Here is a 25,286-nt window from a genome sequence, read left to right as displayed (position 1 = left end):
CTCTTAGGTGATTCTGAATCAAGAGCATTTGAAACATTGTTAAGCAACTTAACTGAAGGAGCCAAAGTTGTACAACAGTACTACAGGACTAAAGGTTGCGTGTATTCACTTGATGGCCGTGTCTTGACAAGTATTGGTGGTCACTTGATAGTATTCTAAGACTCTTGAAATCTCGAGCTTTGATTCAATGTGGGCTTCCCTGATCATTACTCAAAAATAGACTCAGTAAATCCTTGAAAAAAGTCTCCCCAAATGACCTGCGTGCTGAATCCCAGAGATACGATACTGCTAAACCCCCTCCTTCTGCTTTAGTCTAGGTGAGGATAGTGTTTCAGGGCTTCTGACAGCTCATCCTGAGTGGGCATTGTGGTCCTTCAGCTATCCCTCCTCTCTCATAGTGTCATTGAAGACAAGCAGTAGCTCAAGGCTAAACTAAGACGGGAAACTATATAACAGGTTCGATTAATGGTCAGTCTGATTAGAAGAACAAATTACTTGGTTAGACCAAAAGTTACCAGGAGGTAAATGCAAAAAAAAAAAAAATATTTTCTTGATTGGATTAATCAAGTTTACCTCTGGAAGAATCATGGGCCATATAACTACTGTACATTTTAGTCTTGTCAAAGTAGAAATTTAAGCATTCCAATGCACATATCTATTCAAGGAGTTTGGTAGGGCAATAAACAAGAACATCCCAAACTAATCACATACTAATACACAATATTGAATTAAGGAAAGCCAGAGAAGCTAGTTTGACTTTTTCGGCAGCATTCCTCTAGAATACTTTTAAAGTAAGATACACAATTCTATTCTATTCCAATCACTGAGATTTGATTGAGTTCTTGTTCTGAATGTAGAGAACTTTCACAACGTTCTGCTAAAATCCCAGTGATACAGTATGTCAGCACACTGAGGCATGGGCGGACTGGTGTATGGGAACACCGGGGATTTTCCCGGTGGGCCAGGCCGCCGATGGGTCGGTGGGCCACTGAGTCGGGCCATGAGAAAGAGAAAAAGAAAGGGGGAATAAACATACCTGTCAAGTATCCCGTTTTGGCCAGGAAACTACTTTCCCGCCATCATATTTTCCCGTAAATATCCTGTATTTTATTGTAATAATAATTAAAAGATAAATAAAAACATTAATTTGCCTTACTAAACTGAACGCTGTCACTAGCCTAGCGATAACTGCCACCTGAAATGGCCTGAGTGGCAGTTCTCGAGAAACTATAGTGCTAACAGCTGCAACAAACCCGGAAACAACTCAGAAGAGAGATGGATGAATACAGATGTCCCGGCGAAAAAAACAAAGAACTCGTGTAAATACCTTGGACAATGGGACATAGAGTTTAACTTCCTGAAGAGCAGCAGGATAGGACACAGTTACACGTTCTGTAAAATTAGTAACTGAGATTATAGCATCTCCACAAGGGAAGGAACAAAGTAAGTCACCATGAAAAATCAGCCAATCATAAGCGCCACAAATATACACTCCTTTCAAACAGTGTTAAAGGATGTAAAGTCTGCAACAAATGTGTCTAATAAGTCAATAGTGAATACCAGAGAACCACGAGTGAGCATGAGAAATTATAAGAAAATATGTAATGAAAACAAAATGTAAGTGTCTGACTTAAAAACAAGCCATGTGAAATTAACAGTGAATATGCAATGTGTTGACTTGTATATGAACTGTAAGTATAATAAATAAACACATGTGCTTCATATACCCATTCATATTTTAATTTAGGCTGTGTAATAATTTAGGAATTAGGGCTGGGTGATATATCGATATTCAAGATACATCAAGTTTTGTATTCTGGCAATATAGAAAACTACAATATTGCATCTATCGATATATATAATTTTTTGTATAAAAAATACTTGTTTTAGGAGTCGCTGCTTTCACTTCTCAGAATAGCATGTAAAGCTCAGTTAGATTGATTTATAAATGCACCCTAACTCAAGCTACAACAAGCTACACAACAGAACTCACTCACACGTGTTGTCCCTTACAGGTGAAAAAGCCAAAAGTGGCACATATTGTGCAGCTGTTAATAAATGAGCCTGTGTAAATTTTACCCAGAATTCTCTTTCTGGTCAGACTTCATTTGAAATTAAATTATCAAGATAAATATCACCATTTTGAGAAAATATATTGAGATATAAGTCCATAATGCCCAGCCCTAGTAGGAATGATCACAGCATTTCAATGTCAACAAAATGTTGACATGTTGTGTTAGTAAGTGGTTGACAAGTGGCTATTTTAGATTTCCTGTACACTTGTCTTAAAATATAAGGAATACTGGAACTTGGTTGGTTTGGTGGGTTAGCCAAATTTGATTGTATCAATGACCTGTTAGCATTAATATTAATGCATGCTGTAAAATCACTTTACTGCTGTAATTAGATTACTGTAGGCTACTTAACGGTTCAAGTTAATGATTATTAATATATGATTATGGTCCAACATCAAATGCAGTTTTTTTTCCATCAAGGAACATGAAACTTGCGTTGCTGGCTAGCTGGCTGGCCCCTTAAATTGGTGCACGATATTGTGAAAATGATTTTACTTTCTTAAATTTAATGAAAAACATAAATTACAACTATGTATGCTGAATCTCACCTTTCCTAAAAAAAAAATGATATTTGTATGTCATGTACTAAGGTACAAAACAAAGGTATTGAGCAGAGTTGCCTAGTTGTCTGTATTATTCTGTAAGCAAAACAATTATGTAGGAAAATGTACAAGTCAGCATACCAACCTTCTTTTGAGCGGCTAAATCAGACCTTCTAGATTTCCAAAAAGATGTCATTTTGTATTGATGACAGCTTTTCAAAGCGTACTGAGAAAACTGCTGCCACTAAACAACGCTTTCGTGGAACAGTGATAATACTCTTTCAACACGAGTTTCCAAAATATCCTGTCTCCGGGCATCTATGGCGCAAACAAATCAGTTTGTTAGTAATGTCTAAAGCATGATGACTTTTCTTTCTGTGTTCCCGCTATAGAGACGGTGGGATAGAAAGGGGGTGGGGGGGTTGAGGGATTCTGTACTCAGGTGATGTTTTGGTGAGAGATGAATCTGTTTAAATTTGACGCAATGAAAGACTTGCCTCAAAACAGCAGGCGGAACAAAAAGTCCTTATTGGAGAGGTATGAAAGCATGACGGCATGGGTGGGATTTATGAACTGAGGCATACCATCTCCTGCATGCGGTGAGAGAAACCCGCAACCACACAGACTATGTGCTGATGCCTCATTTACTTATCACCCTACATTACTTACAATAACCCTTGGGATGGCAGATACACAGACATATCACAGGGCACATGGGGTTTAGCCATAGGTGCGAGCAAGTGAATCTTACAGAACAGGAAAGTTATTACTACCGGGGTTTTCAGGAGCATTCAACCTGACAGATGCCTAAAATTGCCCTCTTACACAGGCAGGAGATTCTAATCGCAGCAGCCTGAGAACTAGAGACACAAACGGAGGTGCAACATCGTGTTTTTGAACTGCTGTCAAAATACTGGTGCACAGCAGACTAAACAGCAGGGGAAGAAGTCAGACCTATGGCTTGACAGATGTGGTGTGAGAAAACGAAAGTAGCACAGAGATGGATTGTTCAGGAGAGCCGTTTGTACCTCACACCTCATGAGAAATCTCAAGAACTGAGATATAGCGCTATTTGTAAAAGCAAAATTCTCAACACAATTTTTAAGGAAAAGGCATATGAAAAGCAGATATATTTTCTGTTTTTTTAGACCAGTGTTTTACATGAACAGCAGTAATATTGACATAATATATATTAGAATATAATAGATGGGGGAGTAAACATTTTTCAACATCCCATTTGGATTGACCCTATCATTTTGACACTCTTGCCTCTGTAAGCAGTTAACTAGCAAACACTGTCATCCTTATTCTACTACCACTCCAGTCAATAATCTAGTAGTTGCTATCAGTCAACAGCAGGAATTCAAATTTTGGTCTATTGCAATCCAAATTAATTTGAATGTTATGTCTGGGCACTTTCATAGAGGCAAGGCAACTTAATCACGAGTACATATGATGTATGCAGAATGCTATTTAAGATCCAAATATAAGTTTAAATCTTGAAATCTGAAGAGTCTAAAGTCAGGAATGCAGGAGCAGAATATCTTTCTGTTTTAGCTGAAGTGTGTGTCCTCTGGGCTTTTCCCCCACGTGTGAATCTGCTGCTCTCTTTCCACCACACCCAACTGGAGAAGCATGCATATTTACACTATACTCACTGTGCAACTGGGTGAGTACAACAAAACCATCTCTGATGAGGCTTGTTGGATGAATGCATTTACACAGAAAAGCTGTGTGATGTGCTAAAACCCAAGCCAGGACTGCTGTGGGTGGTCATATTATGCTGACAACCAAGTGGTAAATCAAACATACCTGTGTGTGTCTTACTAATAATCATAGTGATTGACTGTTTACAAAATAATTGCAAATTGGCTTAAATTAGTAAAATATGGGAATGTGCTTGAAACACAAAACTTGGAATGAGATTGTCAATTATCCGTAGGAGGAACTTCAACAGATTGCCTGTTCATCTCCTCTTTTTTCAATCTAAGAAATCAAAGCTGAGTAAACAAAGCTTTGGTATGTCTATTTCCTTAGACTGACTCTAGCGGTCAAGTTTCACACGTAACAACGCACATCTGGAGCTCTCTCGCTATGGAAGATCAAGCTTGATATCCTGCACATGTCAAGACAGTGAAAGCCTCTCCCAAAGCTCTGACCCCAACAACCCACAAATACATCACCAGGGATGAGAACGATCCATGGGCTTCTGTCTGCATAAAGACGTCAGGATCCAATGAGGCGGCCAAGTGCTCTAATCCACTTCTCCAGGGAAACATTAAAGTTTAAAGACTTGATTGTAAAAATATAACAAGTACTTGGTAATCGAATGAGATGAAATTTATGTGAAAGGGCAAGGCTAGAATAAAAATGATCATGACATTAACCGCAGATAAAAAAAAAATAGCCATGTCTGTCTTTAAAACATAACTCTGGTAACAGTAAAAAATGCTACTTCTCGTTTGCTTCAGGGTTTGGGTTGTTATACTATGTTGTTATGTCCAAATTAGACAAGATCATGTATCTTTATTGTTTACATTGGTTTTAGATTATTAATAACACCTCAGTTAAGTTATATTAGCATGATGGCTGAAATTGTAATCCAATATGGAGGTTGGTAGTTTTGCCTTCTCATGTTTGGAAGTCTTGGACAAGTCACTTAACTCTATGTTAGTGTGTGTGCATGTGTTCTTGAACTGGAGAATAATATAACCAAAAATGTTAAGTCCTAAAACCCTTTTTCAGTGGTTATAAAGCCCTACTACATCAGAAAAGTTCATTTTCTAACTACAGGGAACCTAATAATAATAATAATAATGCATTGGATTTCATATAGCACTTTTCATAGACACTAAAAACACTTTACATTGATGTGCATTATTCTTTCACTCCACACACAGTGGTGGTAAGCTACTATTGTAACCACAGCTGCCCTGGGGCAGACTGACAGAAGCGAGGCTGCCATAGTGCACCATCGGTCCCTCTAACCACCACCAACACTCACTCACACAGCACATTCATATGAGGCAATGTGGGTAGGGTGCCTTACCCAATGACAACTTGGCTCGAGCGGGATTCAAACCCCCAACCCATCGGTTATTTGATGTGAGGTTTTTGAGGTTAGATTTTAGTAGCTGGAAACTGGATTGGTTGTGGTTTTATGAATTCATACGAATATGATTATCTTGTGCACAAATGTGATGCATCAAATTTATTTATGCTTCTGCAGACCAATAATTCTGAGCAATGATTAAAATGATGGTGAAGCTTTGCATTAAAATTCAGCAATCAATGGCTAACATGTCTTTTTCTCAATTTCAAAGTCAGACAAATTTAATTATCTTTGAGTTATGTAGGAAATGCCTCACAGTCTGTCAGCCAGCGGCATGAATGTGGTGCATGACGTCAGTCAGGTGAGACGTTTACTAACACTATGTAAAACAGTGAAACCAGCAAATAATGTATTTAACTTTCCCATGCAAATAGGACTACGAGTCTATGACCTGGAATTGATTATGAGATATCACCTGAATTGATACAGGATTACCCCAGGCTGCATTGTGATGCATCATCATTCTTCTATCCTTAGTTTACACTTCACATACAAAGGGATTAGATGATAAAAATGAGGGATTTAATGCTCAAAAATGTAATACCAACCCCTTTAATTAAATGTTATTTTACTTTGGTGGTGGGTTTTGAAAACTCTCCAAATGTATGCAATTGCTCATGAAAACCTTACTTAAGGGCCCATTTCTGAGGAAAACGGAATACAAATGGTTTAAATGACAATTTCTAAATGTGACAAGGTTTTTGCAGTGTCACAGTCACATTTTAAATCCTACAAAGTCCTATCAATGATTTGTCTTCTTTTAACCTATACAGCATTGACATAATAATCTACTGGAAAAACATATTAAGGATCCAGTATAGTATTCTTCATTGTATGAAGTAGATTCCCAGTGGTTGATCAGAATTGGTTACACTGTCTATTGGTAAGTCATTATTAGTTTTAAACCATTGCTAAATCTATCTTTAAACTTCCTTTTATTAAAACTAAATTATTTCAGAATCCTCAGTAAATGTGGTGCTCTTAATCTCTTTCGTGCAATAATTATTTACTTAGAGAAAAGTCAGGAGCGTAAAGAAACCATGAAGCTCCCTTGACCTCGGCAAGGGTACAGCTCCATGGGTGTCAAAGCAAGATCTTCCTTCTGTCGTGTACGGTTTCACTTGTCTGCCTTTCAGACCCAGATCTGAACAGGTAGAGGAGAATAGGCCTATAGATTCCTCTTCTTTTCCTCCTCCCTCCCCTCCCTCTTCTCTTTTCTCTCCTTCCCTTTTCTTCCCAGCCAGCTAATCTCTTCTCAGGTTTAGGGTTCCCAGTCAAGGCTCTTTGAGGAGAAGGAAATATGGGATTGGGTAAACATCAGGGCTCTCACTGCAGGGATTACAACACCCATATATCACTGTGACAACTCCCTTTTCAGTGGATGACAAGTCGCCAGAACCCTGTGCTAGAAGGGATCCAATGACACTTCCTATCGCCACAGCCGACACAGATACCAAATACCGTCATCGTTTTCACAACACCGCGGCAGTTCATGAGGATTCTGTGTCGCAATATTCGCGGCTAACGTCTTTAGATGGGATAGGGTTTTTGCACATTGTTGCACCTGATGTTTGGCTTGTAGGCAACAACACAAGCGGCAAAGCATTTCGGAGAGGTGCTTTGATCACATGTCTTTTCAGAAAGACTGCAGCTCATTGTCCATGGCTCCATTTCCCTATCTGTGCTTAATAAAGCCAAATAACATGCAGGAAAGGACATTACAGAATATTTTTTGGAGAATTTGAAGAATATAAGCATTTAAAAACCACAAATGTCAATAAGCAGGAAAATTGCATTTCAAGTTTTAAATATAAGGCCACTTTGATAGGTACACCTTGCTTCCTGTGTTGGGCCCTTTTTTGCATTCAGAACCACCTAAACCTTTAGTAGCATTTATTAAATGAAGTCCTTAAAACAATATACAAAATACTTTTTGGTCCATATTATGACAGCATTGCATATTTTACAGTTGGCCAGTTTTGGTGAGCCAGTGTGAACAGTAGCCTCAATTTCACACTCTTAGCAGATGGGAGTGACATCTGGTGTGATCCACAGCTGCTGGAGCCCATCCTTTTTAAGCTTCAACATCTTGTGCAAACAAACATGGTTTTTTAATATCTATTTATAAAAATTGGTTAAGTTAGTCATTCAAGTATTGTTGCCTTTCAATCATCTGAAACCAGTCTGTTTATTCTCCTCATTTTGGCACTAGTAACTGCAGCTTATCCCATCTGTTCTTGTTTCTGTAAATTCTAATAGTAGCTGCCACATGGATGGCAGGACTTATGTGTTTTTTTTTTACCTATTTTTCCTGCTTCTAATTAAATGACGAGTGCATGTTAGAAATGCACTGAAATTAAAACTCTTGGATGAAACCAAAAATCGTAAATGAGGAAACCAAGGCCGAAAACCGAAATCATTTTTCATGTCAAATATTAGTACCATTGTATTTTTGGCTCCTACTGTATACTAACCTGAATTACATTAATACATTAAAATTGTATAAATGAATTGTAATGCTTCAAAAATAAATAGATTAAAGGATATATGAAAATAAAATGCACAATGTAAAATAAAATACAAAATAAAATGTATAACCTTTTATATATATATAAAAATAAAAATGAAAATAAATTGTGTAACTTGACTCTAATCTTGTGTACATAAAATAATGTACAGGCCTTTAACTGACTAGGCTGCTGAAAGTTATTCAAGACAAATACATTCTCTCAAAAAAAACACAAAGTGCATTTAAGTTCTTAATGAACAAGTTGGTTAGGTGGATAAAGTGATTCGGCCGAAAATGCACTTTTGGGCCATTTTCGGTGGCCAAATTTTTGGTGCATTACTACTTTTGCAGGTTATGTCAGACATTTTCAAAACAATCAAAAAAAGATTTTACAATTTTAGTCTGAAGCTGACTATAAATGTGTTAGCAAGCACATTACAGATATGAATAAAGCCATCTAGGAAGAATCATCTTCATTAAAAAATATAAATCTTATAAGGATTTATACAAGGTTGTGTTCTGTTGCTCCACCATCTCACAATAAGTGTTGTATCATGTGAAATATGTATTACATGCCTACCCTTTGTTCCTCTTATCCCCATTCTTTTTTGAAAATTTGAGCAGGGTGACCAATTATCAGCATTACTCTCAGTAATTCTGAGGAAAACCATGATGTCCAACATATGAGAGGAGAATCAAATTCACATGTGGTACAGCAGCATTTTGAATGCTTCACATATACAAAACATCAAAACCTAATCAAAGGACACAGATGCACTCGTCTGTCCCACAGACATGTTTATTCTTTTTTTTTTTATCAATTCTGGTATGAATCAAACATACCGGCTCAAAGATTTGCCTCTTTGACTGATCATTTGTAAACTGATTTATACGGCAGCCAAAAAAATTCGAGTCACAGTCTTGCTCTTAAAAGTGGCTGAAAAATAGAAATGAATGTAACATATGGCCAGCAAAAATGTATACCAAGTGCTCTCTTAAATCATTTCTAAACATTTGGCTCGCAGATCCAGGATCTGATTGGATAGCTCTGCAGCGTCGATCTCAACCTTTCTTGTTATCTGAACTTGTCATGTGTATAACATAAAATGAGTTGTATTGTATTACCAATATATTAAACATGTGCAGATTTATGATTTTCCCATCTTTCAAAATGTGTGTTGGAACTACTTTTAATGTGTCTAGAGGTGTTATTGTGAGCTTTTGCTGTGCATCGAAACAGCCACAGCCAGCAGTAAGCTGTTTACATACCAGAGGCAATGGATATGTTACTAATATGATTATTTTAATAAAGCTTGCAGTTAAAATTCACTACATACCTTTAAGTAAATACCAACCCTGATGCCTCAAAGATAAATATATATCCAGATATATCCTAATACTATAAAATACAATATACATCACAATATAAATTATTACAAATTTCACCTTTACAAGTACAAAATGGTAGTATGAAATACAATTTATTCTTGCGAGAACAAATAAATGGTAACTAACTGTAATTCAATTACAAATACCAAAAACAAGTGGTATGTTAAATTATCATACTGCCAAATTACATTTTTCAAAAAAGTTTAACTTTTGCATCTACAACAGATTCTGATTCTGTTAAGTTCTGAACTTCTTTAAAAAAATATATTCACATACATCTATAAAAGTATGTTTTATGGGTGACCAGGGATCAGGTGGTAGAGGGGCTTGTCTTCAAATCAAGTGGTTGGGGGCCGGTCTGTGTTGAAGTATCTTTGGGCAAGACACTGAACCGGTAAAGATTGTTTTCATTAAAAAATATAATTTAAAAAATCGATTTGGAAATTTTTGGGATCAATATCATAATTCCGCAGTAAAATATCATGATATATCACCGAATCAAATTTTTTTTCTTACACCCTTAAAATTGATTCAACTTTTAACTTTTAATTTTAAAGTCAAATATACACACGACTGTCTTTCTCTGCATTCACCACATTAAGTGCAAATGTTAACCCAGATATTTCTGTTGTTTTGTTTTATTTGGCTTCCCTGAAATGTTCTGTTAAGCAATTGGAGAAGATGCAGATTGGTCAAAGCTCTTACCTTTGAGTGATGTATCTGGATACCATAAAGGAAAATATTGTGTAGCTTGGCCGCGAGGGCCAGGTCCATTAATGTTGGTGTTTCCGCCCCCCTCCTGCTGATCGATGACTCGGCAGTGCTCAAATACACCTATTAAAACAAAACAAAAAAAACTTATCACAACGAAAGACCTTTTACAAGAAAGTTGATACTACATTCTCTAATCAAACTATAGTGCATTGTTCAAGTGAATTTAGTATTTGAATTCCAAACACGCAGATTTTTTACCTATCAATGAAAGGCAGTAGATGACACAATAGATTGTAATTGAAGACAATGAAAAATATAAAGAAGACAAGGAATGATATATATAAATGAAAAGTTATCTATTGTTTGGGTTTGGTTTGCTTTGGGATCATGTGCCTTAGCACATGAATAAAACTGACTAAGTCTGAAAGTAAGCTGTTAGTTCCCAAAATTCAAAACCAAATGATAAAAGCTGCACACAGAGTGATAAACATTACCTGCTTGTTTTGGCCATAATGTCTGTTTGGGTTGATGATGTGCCATGTGAATTTTTCTGTAAGGTTGAGAAACACTATTTTATGGACCCAATATGCCTGATGATTTAAAGCAGCGCTCAGGAAAGATGAGGAAATCTTGCACTCTGTAGCCTCGAGAGGAAACACATTTGGTTGATGCACCGTCCTGTCTGAGGATTTAATGACATTAATAGTGATGTTTATTTTTCCTAATCCAGGCTGTTCCAGTGAAATTGGTTAGTTATATTTTTCTCAAAACTTAGGTTAATTTCGATGAGAACAATGCTGAAAGGCTCCTAATTGAGATGTACTGTATGCATTCATGTGGGAGCTTAAGTAGAGTTGACAATTATGGCCTAATGAGTATGTGTTTGAAGGGTGGATGTGCAAAGAGGTGTAGATACTCTGTACTCTGTAGTGTTATAGAAGGGTATATTTGAGGGTGCAAAGTAAAATAGCGTGTGCAATTTCCCTGGTTTAATTCTATGGGACATGCGCATCATAAATGTGATGTTTTTTTTATTTATTTTTATACTTTTTTGTGTATTTTTCTGTAATGTATGTTTGGTTTTTTTGGAGTCATTATTTGTATTTTTATCTTTCTGGTGTGTTTTTGTGCATTTTTTGTATTTTGAGTCATTTTCATATTTTTGTTGTCATTTGGTGTATATTTTATGTAATGTATGTTTTTTTTTAGTCATTTTGTGTGTTTTTGGAGCCTTATTTGTATATTTCTGTGCATTTCTGTTGTCATTTTGTGTACTTTTTGTAAATGTTTTTTTTATTTTACTCATCTAGTATATTTTTATTATAAATACCTTATGTGTGGTGAGGGCGTGTTTTGAGAGGTGTGTGTGTGTGTGTGTGTGTCTCGCTATCTGTCCTCCTGGTTGCGGTCAGCCACGAGCATGCACGTACGCCATCACAGGGTGTTGAAATGCGTGAGACACAGCGCGTTAGTGAGCAATTACACGGACAGTTATATGGTTTAAACAATGGGAAACTTGTCGGCAAAAGACTCACCAGTGGCTGATGGTTTCAAATGATATTCAGAGAGCCCCAGTGAGCACAGTCATGGAGACAGAGGAGAAAGTGGAGTCCGTGACCCGGGTTTTAAAGGAAGTTTGGGATCACGGGAATAGTTTTAAACAACCATGAAATATTAACTTAAATACCTTTTAGCAGTACAAAAAAGTTTTTAATATTCGTTTTTAATATTGACCTTTTTTAAACCCAAACAAACTGCGACACAGTGACCTCTGAACCAGATGATCCGGAACCGCAAGTACCGCGCTCAATACCGTGCTCAATACCTAGAGGAAGTCGTAATCTTTAAATTAAAATGAAAGTTTTGCAACACCAAATTACTCTAAAATGACGCATGCACACACTCAAGCTTTGTGGAAGCCGTTGACAAAGTTTCAGGTCGAACAGACACCGTGTCGGGGAGATATTCACTCCACAAACACACAGGCACACACACAGACCTTTTTTGCTTTCATAGGTAGATATACCATTTATTTTATTTTATGTGCTTCATTATTATTATATTTTGGGTGTTTTGTTTTGTTTTTCTTCAGTATTTCCATTCCTAACCCAAACATTGTGTTTCAAGTAATTTCAAATTTGATGACATCTCATGCACACATCTTACAGTACAAATGGATAAGAACTTGAATAAAAATTAGAGAGAAGAAGGCTTCCTTGGTTTTAAGCTTTAGTTTACAAATCATGATTCAAAAATCAACATTTGTTTCCACTTTCCTTTAAAAACTTAATAGTACAATACAGCACGTGCACAGCCGATTATGTAATTTTACTAAGAACACACAAATCTTACCTTACTTTTTATTAGACAGTTGTTTTTTAGGAGACTCGAATAATAATTTTTACCTCAATTAATAACCAAGGGAAGAACCCTTTTGTGGTAACCGTAAACTTTGGGGAACAGTTTCCGCCACAAAAAAACCCAAAGTCACCAGGTCCTTCACAGGGTTGGACCCCCACCCCTCCATGTCTAAGATGATTGCACAGTCATCTTTAAGTGTGCATGACGATGAGAAACATGAAGCAGCCTCTTACTAATTCAGTTTAGGTCTGCGCCAAAGAGTTTGTCCTGCTGTTATTAGAACATGCGTGCTCCTAGCTATTTATTTATCCCTGCCTGGATCGTATGCTAGTGATCAGCATGCAACACAGATTAGTTGCAGGTTTTTGAAGAGCAGAAGGTCCTGCTGTGGTAATGTTACCTTGGCTGAAGTGTAGAGGAACTAACCGAATGACGAAATTAACTTTTTAAATCAATTTAGTTTGTTATGTCCTTGATCAAAATATTCAAACAGACTTGATTCGACCGTGTTTCCTCACACGTTACGAGCATCCTCCGTCCCTGAGTCATGTTGGTGCAGGATATCATCCCATAATCACTGGTTCCTATGCATAAGTTGGCCAAATTGGACCTGATGGTTTATCAGTCAGTTTAAATCTATCCACTGCTCAAAGGTGACAGGAGGTGTTGGTACGCCATGAACAGGACATTGGCAGGGAGTCAATCATACTCAAACCACCCACGTTCAAACTGTTTGAATCTGTGTGTTTCAGTCGTCATGGAAGTCAAAGAGACAGGAGAGGGGAAAAATGCTCCATGACATCAGCATGGAGCGAGGCTTGTTGTGTGGGAGCGATTGGCCTCGAGACGTACCTGGCATTGTTTTGGGACAGACAGTGTGTGAAATAAAGAAAAAGAGGGCAACAAGGCCTTTGTACAAATATTTAAATGCTTCTCTAAACACATTTGATGGGTCTGTTTTGGTTTGAATTGGAGCGCTCAGTTCTCTGGCAGTAAAGTTGCCGTCAGGAGGCTGAGTTGTAAGTGCGGTCCAGCTGCTCGACTCTCCACAGGCAGGTTGGGTTTCAAAACAGCAACAGAGTTTCTCAGGGGATCGAATGTGGATTACAGGTGAAGTCTTGCAAAGCCAAATGTAAATGTAAATAAAGGACAGTTAGCTCAGCGTGGAGAATGGTTTTAGGCAATCAAAGATTTGACTCCCCCTTACATCTAAAGGATTTCTGTGGTATCTGATACCAAGCTATCAGGTGGAACCTTGAATCAAAGTTGTTTGTTCAAAAGACTGATTTGATAATTACAAAAAAAAATATTTATCCTTTCAAAACATTTGATTTTATTTCTTAAAACGTTACATCCAACTCACCCAAATAACTGCAACCGGGTGGAGAAGAGCTTGATTCTTTGATTCTAATGCCACAACTATTGCCTCTACTTCACATGGCGAAAAAGGCTCGACCTGGAAAACCAATTAAAATGATCCATGATGGTGAAAACTAATAGCGCAGCACAAACTGCTTAAAAATTCTCATCTTAGTTTCTTCCATAAAGTGATAACTTACAGAAATCTGGATGAAGTTGTACTTCTTTGACAAATACCTCGCGTTGTCTCCCTTAAGATCTGGGATGATGTCCAGCTCCTGTAAAAAATAGGAGTGAGAGGGAGTTGTATTACTTCATGTTACAAATTCAGCTGATATATCTTTTCCAAGTGATAACCATTAGGCAGGTGCTGCGCTGCCAGGGTCCTAATGCATTTGAGGTCGAGTGAATGATCGGCTCCAGCACTCAGAGGTTGATGGGCTTCTGGTTTTTGTTTCTGCCACTTCTTCAATCATTTAACATGAGTGTACACCCACCTGTGTCCCCGCCATAAATCACTCCCTGATTAGAGAAAACGAATCACAAGAAAAAAAGAAGAAACAGAGCCTTGTTTTACAAAAGCCGAGAGCTGAGTGGCTTGTTTCCATTAACTGAAGTCAGAATCTCATTTCAACAAATGGACGATAAAAGGTAGGAAAGAAACAACTTCTGGGCTTTCATTATATTCCTGTACTCAAGTAAAATGTAGTGTTGAACAAAACACAGGAACAGCAATGAAGTTAATTTTCATTACTCTGCAATTGGAGCCTTAAAGGCGGACATTCAATCAAGAACTGTAAGTTTTCTGCTCTCAGAAACAAGGTGATCAGTCATATTTAGTTATGGCTGTAGCATTCGAAATGAAACAAAGCAAACAGATAGCACCCCAGAACCACCATTCATTTATTCCCAATCAAGTAGTCTGAGGTCACCCATGCAGGAACTAACCAAGTGACTTGTGAATGTGTTGTATTGTCTCTATTACCGACATGAATATAATGGTAAAACTGTTGGAGAATTCTTGAAATACAACTGTTTGTGGCATCAGGAAGCAAACAATTTCAACACAGGATGCAGATTGTAAAGGTCGTTAAAAAAAAAAAGGATACATGATTTAAAACAGGTGTCCTTTGAAATCCAAGAACAGACATGTTTATTTTAGTTCAGGCATGTCCTCAAGGGCCAAGGAGCCACAGAGGCTAGTGGATAGTATTTATATTTGAAAGTATTTTTTTTATTTTGACACAATAAACAGGATTACATACTAAATTGCGGTTGTTTTGTTGTTCACATGCACTAAACTAATGCTAAATGATCAAATTGCAAGCAGTGCCTGAAACCTATAAAGTCATCACTATTAGTGGCCCATAGCCAAAATAAGCAAACTGCTTTCTGTCTCAATGACAAATCTACTCATGGCTTGTAAAAAAAAAAATAATAAATAAAACACTTTAGTGTGTTGCGGCATGAGTCTGTAACTGTCTTTGATGTCAACCATGTTGAAAAACATTATCATACATAAAGATGAATAAAGGTCTTTCATACAGGAGATAAGGGTGATAGGACTTAAAAGCTTTTCCTGCATTCATCTCGATAATAGGAATCATTCATTCATCAGGCACTTAATAAGCTGTTGAGTTCATGTCACTTAAACATAATGGGAGAAGTTTACCATTTCAAACTTCAATGGAATGTGCAACCCACCACATGAATGCACTTTAGATGATAGGACAAAAGTTCAATAATTAAACTTTGTACTAATTTGTTGAATAAATGTTCTTAGAGTTATATAGATCAACTTTTAGCCTTCAAACACATTTATTATCCCTTTACATGTGGCTGAAATCTGAAGAAAAACTTGCAATTTTTGGCGTTCACATGTCATAATCGTCTTATGTCCTCCAATCGAATATATCTCTAAGGTGAAAAAATAATTTAATTTGACATTTCAGCACTTAGTTATGTTTCATCCAGTTCCTTGAACGTTATGGCGCTATTCCTTAAGACAGTGGTTCCCAACCAGGGGTATGTGTACCCCTAGGGGTACTTGAGCATATTGTAGGGGGTATTTGGAAACATTGATGAATCTATTTCCAACATGCGGAGTCATTTTTAAGCCTATTTCAGACACTGTACATGCTGATCCAACAGCTTTTTCACCCATTGACAATAAACTGCATTAATGAAATAAACAATATTGTGGCCTTAATATCCTACTAATTGTTACTAACATGTTATGCAAATTACCAAAAATTTAGGTAAATATACTCTGCTATAAAATAATTGTAATGCACAAAATTGATATTTAGTGTGCGTTAAATGTACAGGTTGACATTTTCAAGCTATTAACAACATATAAATAAAACAAGAAAGGTTACTAAATTAGAGTGACAAAGGGCTTCTCCTAATCTGAAGAGAAGCCGGCCTCAGGGGCATGCAATGAGAAACAAAAGATGTGCTCATGAAATGCTTTTTTGGAACTGTTTTTTTAATCTCTTTTTATTTTTTGTAAATTTTTTGTAAACTGCATCAACGTCTTCAACCTCAGTTGAATCTATCTCTAAGGTAATCATAAAGCGTGTCTAAACATATTGTTATCACACGTGTGCTCCACCTGCACACAAACACACTCCGCACAACAATGTATTAGATTCTGTGACGTCACTGGGACAAAGCCAACTCTTCTACATCTACTTCTTTCACTGATATTTTATCCACTCCATGATGAGCACAAACTCTTAAGGGGGGTGTTTTGGGTATGAACACAAACTGGAAGGAAATATCACCCTCCAGACACCTGAGCACATGCAGGAACGGTTGACACTAGCCACAATCCATCCCTGGGCTCGGTCCAACAAATGACAGCAAGATCCGCTGGTTTTGACAAGGGCTGAGAAGGAACTTGGCGCGACTTTAAAGGAGGATGAACTGTTTGAATTAGCAAGGAACATAAAAACACAAGGCACAGCATGCTCTGCCTGTGACCTCTGCTGACGGCCCCGGCACCGAGAGGATGTATATACAACAGATTGATCTGAGGAACGCACTTTTCTTCCAGGGACCATGTGTGGGCAATTTGTGAGCCTCTCTTCACAGGATGAGTTTAGACGATGGATTTAAAATAGATGAAGACAATAAAAAGGATCATGGATTGGACAGGAGGCTCCAGAAAAAGCCAAAGTAATGCTTAAATATAGTCACACTTTGTTCATCCAAAATTATCAGAGTTTACAAAGAGTTCTCAAGAATGATTGAACACCTCTATGGCAGTTCTGTGACAACTTTGGCAAGGAGGAAACATTTTCCTTCATCAAAGACAAATGTAAACGTACTTCATCAAGTATGAACACATAAAAAGTCCCGAACCCAGAAGTCAAGACATGACTTGGCAGGATGGATTAATTGTGGGACATGACTGGCTTTCCACTGATGGCCTGAAAGCAGTTATTCTTTGACTTTTGATACAATAATTCCAACACAAAGAAAGTTTTATATTTGCATTGAGACGGACGTTGCACTGGGATGGAGATTAAAAAAATGAAGACAAGGACAGATTCACAGAGTGATAGACTTTTACGACCAAAGAGGTTAGTAACTCTCAACAGTACACTGAGTCACCCAAGAGCAATCAGTAAAAAAAAGCATTCCCATTTTCTTAATAAGCACCAACTAAGACAAACGCACCATATCCAGAGATCCAACCACCTTCTGGAGAGAAGCGGCCAGTGATGCAGCTAAAGTCAATCCTCCTGTGATGATGCAAGCTGATTTTGAAAGGGTCTCTGAAAGAGAAGATATGGTGAACAGTATTAATGAGACAATTGACAATTGTAAATAACTCTTCATGCATTTACAATCTAGGGACATTTTTACCATGTGACATGTTTAAGAGAAATCTTTTGTTTTTGTGTTTTTATAAACTACAGAATAAAGCTTTTTTTGTGTGCGTTGCGGTACATTTGGTGTTAGTTCACTTCTGAGCAGCTCAAAGAAGACAAAACAAAGGTTTCCAGGGCAATATTTCAACCACATTGACTGTAGTAGTTTCCCAAACAAGGGCACAAAATGTATAAGGTTTGGAGGGAATTATAAAGCTGGGAGGGAAAGCCCAATTCTCTGAATAGTAGAAACTATCATTAAAAGAACAACTTTTTTATCAATGCAGATCAGTCTGAAAACAAAGGTTTGGGAGATTATCTGATAGCTGCTGATTGAAACAGACTAATCAGTGGTTCAATTGAAGACTCATAAAAAAATGCCAATAGACAATCAACTCATTGACTTAAGCTGGCTCAACACATCGTACTTTGTTGACAGTTGCCGCTTTGACAGCCAACTGGAACATAACCCTGTTCCTCTCCTGTATGTGTGAGCATGCACAAATGCAAACACACAGACACAACACTCAGCAGTTACTCAAACTGACAGATCTGAGCACGTCTTTTCTGCAATCGCACAATGAATTCATTCTCTTTGAGTGGATCGGGGATATCCACGGTGCACCCGATGGCATCATCAAACGTGTATTTGTTGGTCCAGGTGCTGGCAGACTGGGATATGGGGCTTTGTTTATTTCCATTTCTATGATTGTGATTGTCTTTCTTTCTGTCCTAACTTGTTCCCCATAATGCTCACCGACAGTCTCAAACTGAACTATTAATACCAGGCTGAACAAAGAAATACTCCCTCAAAGTACGGGGACAGCTTTTTAGGTCACTGTCACCATTTCTCTTCAAATATCTGACCACACAAAGAGACTAACAAAACCCTCTTCTGGTTGATATTTGTTGACCATTAACCTGAGTACACTATTTCATTAAAAAAAAAAAACACACAAAAATCTCAGCCGTCCCTTGTGCCATACGCAAACAGGAAGTTTGATCGTAGGAACACAACCTTACCTTTAATAATGGACTCTGCAGCAGCCAAATCCCGTTTGTAGGTCACCTGGAGGACAAAGTAATAGTTATGCAGGTGTTTCAAAGCAGTTCTTATGACGGAGGTATTTTAATCTTTACAAATGTTTTAAATGTACTGCCTAACAGAACATTTCTCTTTGAAGTATAGATGGAGGTCTAAAACCCCAGCCATTATGTTGGACCAGTTTAAAATGGGACTAGATGCTGGAGATTAAATTTAATCTATGTCAAATTATTGTAAGTGCTGATTTATATTTTAATATGGACATTTCAACTTCTAAAAAACCACTGCTTCAAACTGGCAACCCAGACTCTCTAATTTGAATGACAATCATTTGACCAGACTGGTGCATCTCATGGGAACCCTAAAGCCAATAATATCCACCACTGGCCATTTACAATCAGAGGAAGCACACGTAATAATAAATCAACTGTTCTCCATAATCATGCATGAGTTGATGAACTACTAAAATCATAGAACCTCCCAACAGGGTCAGACCTAACTCACCTTCCACAGAGTTGGCGGACCCTCAATGAGCTTGGCATTGGTGCCACAGTACTGCAAAGCCAGATGGAGACACTCTGTTCCAAACTCAAAGTCTGACTCACTGCACTGGAAAAGGTGAGACAGCACAAGAGAAGCAGCTGTGGGCAACACCATCTTTCCTGGTACTTACAGAACATATGGAACAACATCTTGTTTCCATGACAGTGTTAGATAAAGATAAGTTAGTCAAGGCAAGGCAAGTTTGTATAGTGCATTTCATACACAAGGCAATTCAATGTGTTTTCCATGAACAAAAAGTACAACAGAAAACATTCAACAGCTTAACATGATTAAAAATCTCCCTCTCAGTCATACGCAGTAGAGAAAAAGAGTGCCTTTAATTACCAATAATAACAACATAATAACAGTTTGAAGTACTTTTACTGACAAATTTGTGCCAATAGGTAATATGACTCAGTGTTTGGTCAAAATGCACAATCCATTTACTGTATCTGCTTTACCATGAGAAAAACAAAATCATGATGAGAACAAGCAAACTGCAAACAGAATGGTGCCAGGTCTGAACCCCGAGAGTGTACCAGCATTTGTTTTATCCACTATACCCACATGCTGCACCACAATTTTTATTTGTTATATAAAACAGTATTTTACTGATTATAATAGGCTATGAAAATCCATTATAGTGGTTCACATTATGACCACAGAAGTTTATCAATTTGGTAATCAGATAAATTACTTAAATAATCCATACATCCATTTTCTATACCAGCTTCATCTGGACACGGGGTTGCAGGGGTTTCCTGGTACACACTGCACAGTACACCGGTCTGTCGCAGGTATGGTTGCAAAATTCTGGGAATTTTCAAAGTTGGGGTACATCGTGCCCCAGCCCGTTCGGCTGGCATTCGTGGTGACAACCTCCCTGGACGTGACGGTGCCCAAAGGCACTGCTTGTGTCAAGAAAGATGGGATACGGCAGTACCAACACCCTGGTACACACTGGATCCAGCCCACACGCCACCGTCTAAAGCTGTGTCTGAGGCGGGTTACCAGGATGGCCAAAGCCATAAGCCCGAGCAGACAAACGCATGTCCTGAATTGGATGAAACTTCCTGGTTGGAAAAGTGCGAGGCACAATGTGAATGACCCCTCCAAAAGGGCAAAATCCCCCCCCCCCCCATTTGGGGACCAGAGAATACCTGGAGTAAAACCAACTATGACACAGTGTGGGAGAAACAAAAAAAATTGCGCCCCTGTCCAAAAACGAAAGGATCTCTTCCTGCAGGACACGGGCTGATTCTCCCTGAGCCTGTGAGTGTAGAACGCAGTTAAACCGGGGAGGGGGAGATGCGAACTCCATTTTACATTACTCCTCTTTATTTATTCATTATTGTTCGTAACACCCAAGGCAGTACCGTGAGCTGGGCTCACCTCCCGACTCCCCGGAGGAGAGACGCCTCGTCAGGTCACCCGAGGGTGACCTCGTCAGGTCACCCTCTTCTTCTTCTTGACCTGGATGGGGTGCGAGGGCGAAGCCAGCGCAGCCGTAGCCAGGGCCGTGGGCCTTGTGGGCCAGCCATAGAACAGTGTCCTGACGGTTGAGCACCCTGAGGAGTCAGGAAAGCCTTGCAGCCAGCAGGACGAGACAAGATGGAGGCCTTCTGTGGGAGGCAAAAGCGGAGAGATTTGTCGTCCTTCTTTTTGGCTTCGCAGCACCTCTGCCAGCGCTGAGCCAGAGACTCCCTCTGGGACAACAGGCATGTCCAGAATGTCTTCTTTCTCTTCTTCTGACTGGTTCGCCAGGTCGAGCCAGCGGGCCCACTCCTGGAGGACCATGGCCCTCACCGCTCTCCCGGTGGCTTGAACTGCACAACACTGGACCCGGAGGCACAGGCGGGTGGTGGCACGTCTGTATACATCCGCCATGTCAGAGCTGGAAAGAGGAGAGGCTTGGGTTGCTCCCTCCCTTCGTGGAGGCGACAGAGGCTGCGGGCTCTTCAGCCCGAGCTGGGGTAACGAAAATGTCGTCATCCTATTTGTCGTCTGTGACGAGGAACTCCGAAGTTACGTCATCATCACCAGTTACTAAGCACAACGTCTGCTGAGATCTATGGGTTTAAAACTTTAAGCTTTTGATATAGTTGTTTTTTTTCCAATTAATTTTGGTTACTTATTAAACAGAGGACATAGACTGTATGAAGACGATCGTACATCTAGCAATTTAGTGAAATATTAAAAGTTATTTAATTTTGAGTCTATTTCTGTCACTTCTTTGCTGTGAGAGGATGTAGAAAAAATAGTTAGAAAAAAGACATTTTAGTACATTTTGGAACAAAGAATAAAGACTCATTAGTGCCTTTTCAAAATAAATATACATTTGTTACTCTAGTCTTGTTGTGTTCCTCAGCTTGTTGCCAACACATCTTCTTTTACTGCTTTAAAAAGTTTCCCTTGATCCAGTTTGATGATGCTTTATGTATTTCACTTCACTAATGGAGCAATTTTGTGCTGCAATCCTTTAATCTGTGTGTTGGCTCAATGCTGAGAAAGCTCAACTCCCGAAGATCAAATGAAAGTTTGGACTGAGGCGATGAGCTAACTTGTCTGTATTACAAAGACAAACTGGGGCTACCTGAGATTATAGCTGAGTAATATTTTATCAAGCTATAAAAGAGAGGGGTCTTATATTCTAGGCGCTGTGGTGTTAAAGAAAGGATTTACAGCAGATGATGAGCTCTGGGTCTTGAGGTAATTTAACCTTTAGCATTTTTCATGGTACAAAAGCCCTCACTGGGGACTGGATAAAGTGTCTCCCTTTTTGTCTTTTCTGCCCCGAGTTCTTCTGCTCTCAATGGATGTCAAGCTGCTAATTCTTTCTGAGATTTTTTTTTTTGCCAGAGCATGACCTACAGTCCTAAGCTGACAGATACCTTACACTTTCCCCTCTCTTCCCTCAAAGGAAACAGAGATTGACCGCCACATTCTGCAAGCGACCTCCCAACTCTGCAGTCCTAACGTCACCTCATTTTCCTAAGTGGCCAAAAGAAAAACTCTTTAGACAATTTTAAAAGTTCACAAAAAGATAAGATCTAAAAATGAACAGGTAATAATGAACAAAAACACTCCATCTATTGCAACTTTTAAACCCATAAAACATTCAACTAATCAAGTCAAGAGTCAAGTTTGTTTTCAAAAGAGCATTAAGTTCCCAAAATATTTGAAAATATTAATTTAGCAATTCACCTTCGTGCTCCAGCACAATAAATCTGAAATGAAATAATCAAGCTGTGTTTTTGTAGTGCAAAAAAATGATACCAAATCAAACCTCATAAAAGAACTAAGTTTGTAATTGACAAAAACAGAAATCCCTGCATGCCAGGATATTGTTTTAGTTTATTTATGCGTAGCAGAAAAATAACATTCTTGATTACGCTAACTGTGGATAAATCATTCCTGCTGACTACGTGGATGGATTGTCACTGGAGACAGATTGTTGTATACGTAACAAACGGTGATGTTTACCTCTTCAAAATGGTTCTGTTGTGACTTAATGTCAGAAGAAACATATCACAGTGTTTCCAATGCTTGACAATCAGAACATAGTTACAAAAAGTGGCGTACAACGCAGTGTGGTCGCTAACTTTTACAACTACCAACCAGGTGAATAAGACTTTGTAAATCGTGAGAGTTGGGAGGATAAATTCCTGGAGCCAAAACAAAGAAAACACTTGAAAATGAATTTTGAGGTGTGTCCATAAAAACTGTCAACTTGTTCCTGGTTTTTATCCAAAATAACCGACACCTATGGGTAGGGTGCAGAGCTATCCATCAGAGAAAACACAACATTTAACAACTGTCTTCATAATGAACAAAAGAAGATCCTTTGAAGGAAAGATTTTACCAAGTTAAATATAAACAACTTATAAGAAATTTATATTCTACTATTGACCTTGTCCTATTTGAAGAGTGCTGGAGCCTATCCAAACTAAAAGGATGGTTTCTGTGTCAGTTAGACATGTTTATTGACATCTAGTGAGAAATCCTGCAGTTGGACCTCATTAAATACAGATTATGTCATCACGATATGATCCCATTGTGTTACAGCATCTGTTGCGGTGACTGAGCTCTACACCAGGGGGTTCGAAATGTTTCTGTTCTTTCTGTTTTTGTTTGTTCAGTGTGTCTGTTTTCTGACCCCTGGCATAATTTGTTTTTAGCATTAAAAGTTGCCTTTTGTGGTACAGTGTATTGAGGGTACATCAACTGCAACAGAAAACTTATGAAAGCTGAGCTGAGAGAGGAGTAGATACAGTACAATCAGACATGGGCAACTGGCGGCCAGGGGGCAACTTGCAACCCCTCAGAATAACAATTTTCAGTGGCCTCCGAGGTAAATGCAAAACACACTTCTAAACACACTTTACGACAATAAAAATACACAAGATGATAGAAAAATATACAAAACTATACACATAACTCAAAAGATGACTAAAAAGATACACAAAATTACAGAGAAGTATAGAAAACGTCAACAAAAATACACAACTTCACTCCGAAAACACACATACGAACAACAACAAAAAAACACTTAACGACCACTGAAATAAACTGAAAATGACAACATCCTTTGTATTTTCCGGTATTAATGCTCAGATACGTCACTATTTATTAATGTTAACAATGTTGCCCTCGGATCAGACATTTTGTGGCCCCCCACTGTGAAAAAAGTTGCCCAGCAGAAGTCACAGTTTTCGAGCTGACTGAAGCAATTATTTAAATAGCATAGTTTATCAACACTAAATTAGCTCAAGATCATGATGTTGAGTCCAAGTGAGATTTTTCCTTGTATTTTTTAACCAAATGGGTAAAAATCAGTAAGTATTTTTGGCTGTTACCATGGTGACACAACACAGCAGAGGACCTGCTCTTTAATAAGGGATAGTATTTCGGTAGATTTCTTTTATTTTAACATCATGACTTATTATAGCAGAGTAGAGCTGTAATATGTAGAGTAGAGGTTGAATACAGGGGAGGCATTACCATCTGATAGGCCTGACAGATGATGTCATACGTGAATCCCTGAGGCATCTCGCTGGCTCTGTGCTTGGCTCTGTCCAGAGAATGAGCCAGGTAACCCTCTGATGTTGTGGCTATCACCGTGGAAACCAGTGGTCGAATGGCTCCTGCGGCCTGAATTAAAAAAAAGAAGTTTGGCTTTAATGTAGAGAAATTGTCTCATTGAGGAACAGTTCAAAGGACAGGCTATACTCTGTGAAGCATGCAAAGCAGCCACTTTGGGCAGTAATAACAGAGTTCGCTCTCAGGCTGAATTGTAGTTCTTGACAAATGAAAACTCCCCCTTAAAACCAATTTATGGGTTCTTTATCCATGAGTTTGCAAGCATCCATATGGAGACACGCAAGGAAGAGTTTATTATCTGCAGTGTGTGAAGGGTTCACTTGGATTTTATGCAGAAATCAAAATGCTTCCAACATTGAGAGAGGATGTAAACTGTCTGCGAAAGCAACAAATCACTGCAAATCACTGCATCTTATCCATGTTATGATCTACGAGCAGTAGTTTGTAATTCTACTCTCGTTCATCCTGTGAATCCTGAGCCAATAAAATGTCTAAAGATGTGGAAATTCCTTTTTTGGACTTTTGGTGAAAAAAAAAGTTTCTTTTTTTAAACTAGTCACCGGTGGTGGCAAGAACAAGATGGCACAACGCACTGCAGACACAACACTCACAGAGGAGGAACCATATTTGGTATTGCAAGGCCTGATTGTAAAAGAGAA

General features: G+C 38.4%; 1 protein-coding gene across 2 annotated transcripts in view; it reads right to left on the bottom strand.

The window, feature by feature from the left end:
* Positions 1–25,286, bottom strand: part of crppa (CDP-L-ribitol pyrophosphorylase A) — a 43,987-nt gene that overhangs the window by 11,780 nt on the left and 6,921 nt on the right. For both annotated transcript variants that reach the window (XM_028471768.1, XM_028471769.1), the window contains 7 exons: positions 24,529–24,678; positions 19,489–19,593; positions 18,963–19,008; positions 17,746–17,843; positions 14,262–14,339; positions 14,066–14,158; positions 10,333–10,461 (listed from right to left, as the gene is read on the bottom strand). In XM_028471768.1, coding sequence (XP_028327569.1) covers positions 10,333–10,461; positions 14,066–14,158; positions 14,262–14,339; positions 17,746–17,843; positions 18,963–19,008; positions 19,489–19,593; positions 24,529–24,678 — 699 coding nt within the window. The remainder of the gene's footprint in view (positions 1–10,332; positions 10,462–14,065; positions 14,159–14,261; positions 14,340–17,745; positions 17,844–18,962; positions 19,009–19,488; positions 19,594–24,528; positions 24,679–25,286) is intronic.

This window comes from Gouania willdenowi, chromosome 16, assembly GCF_900634775.1.
Source record: "Gouania willdenowi chromosome 16, fGouWil2.1, whole genome shotgun sequence".
Taxonomy (NCBI): domain Eukaryota; kingdom Metazoa; phylum Chordata; class Actinopteri; order Blenniiformes; family Gobiesocidae; genus Gouania; species Gouania willdenowi.
Note: the sequence above shows the minus strand (reverse complement) of the source record. Positions and strands in the feature narration are given on the sequence as shown.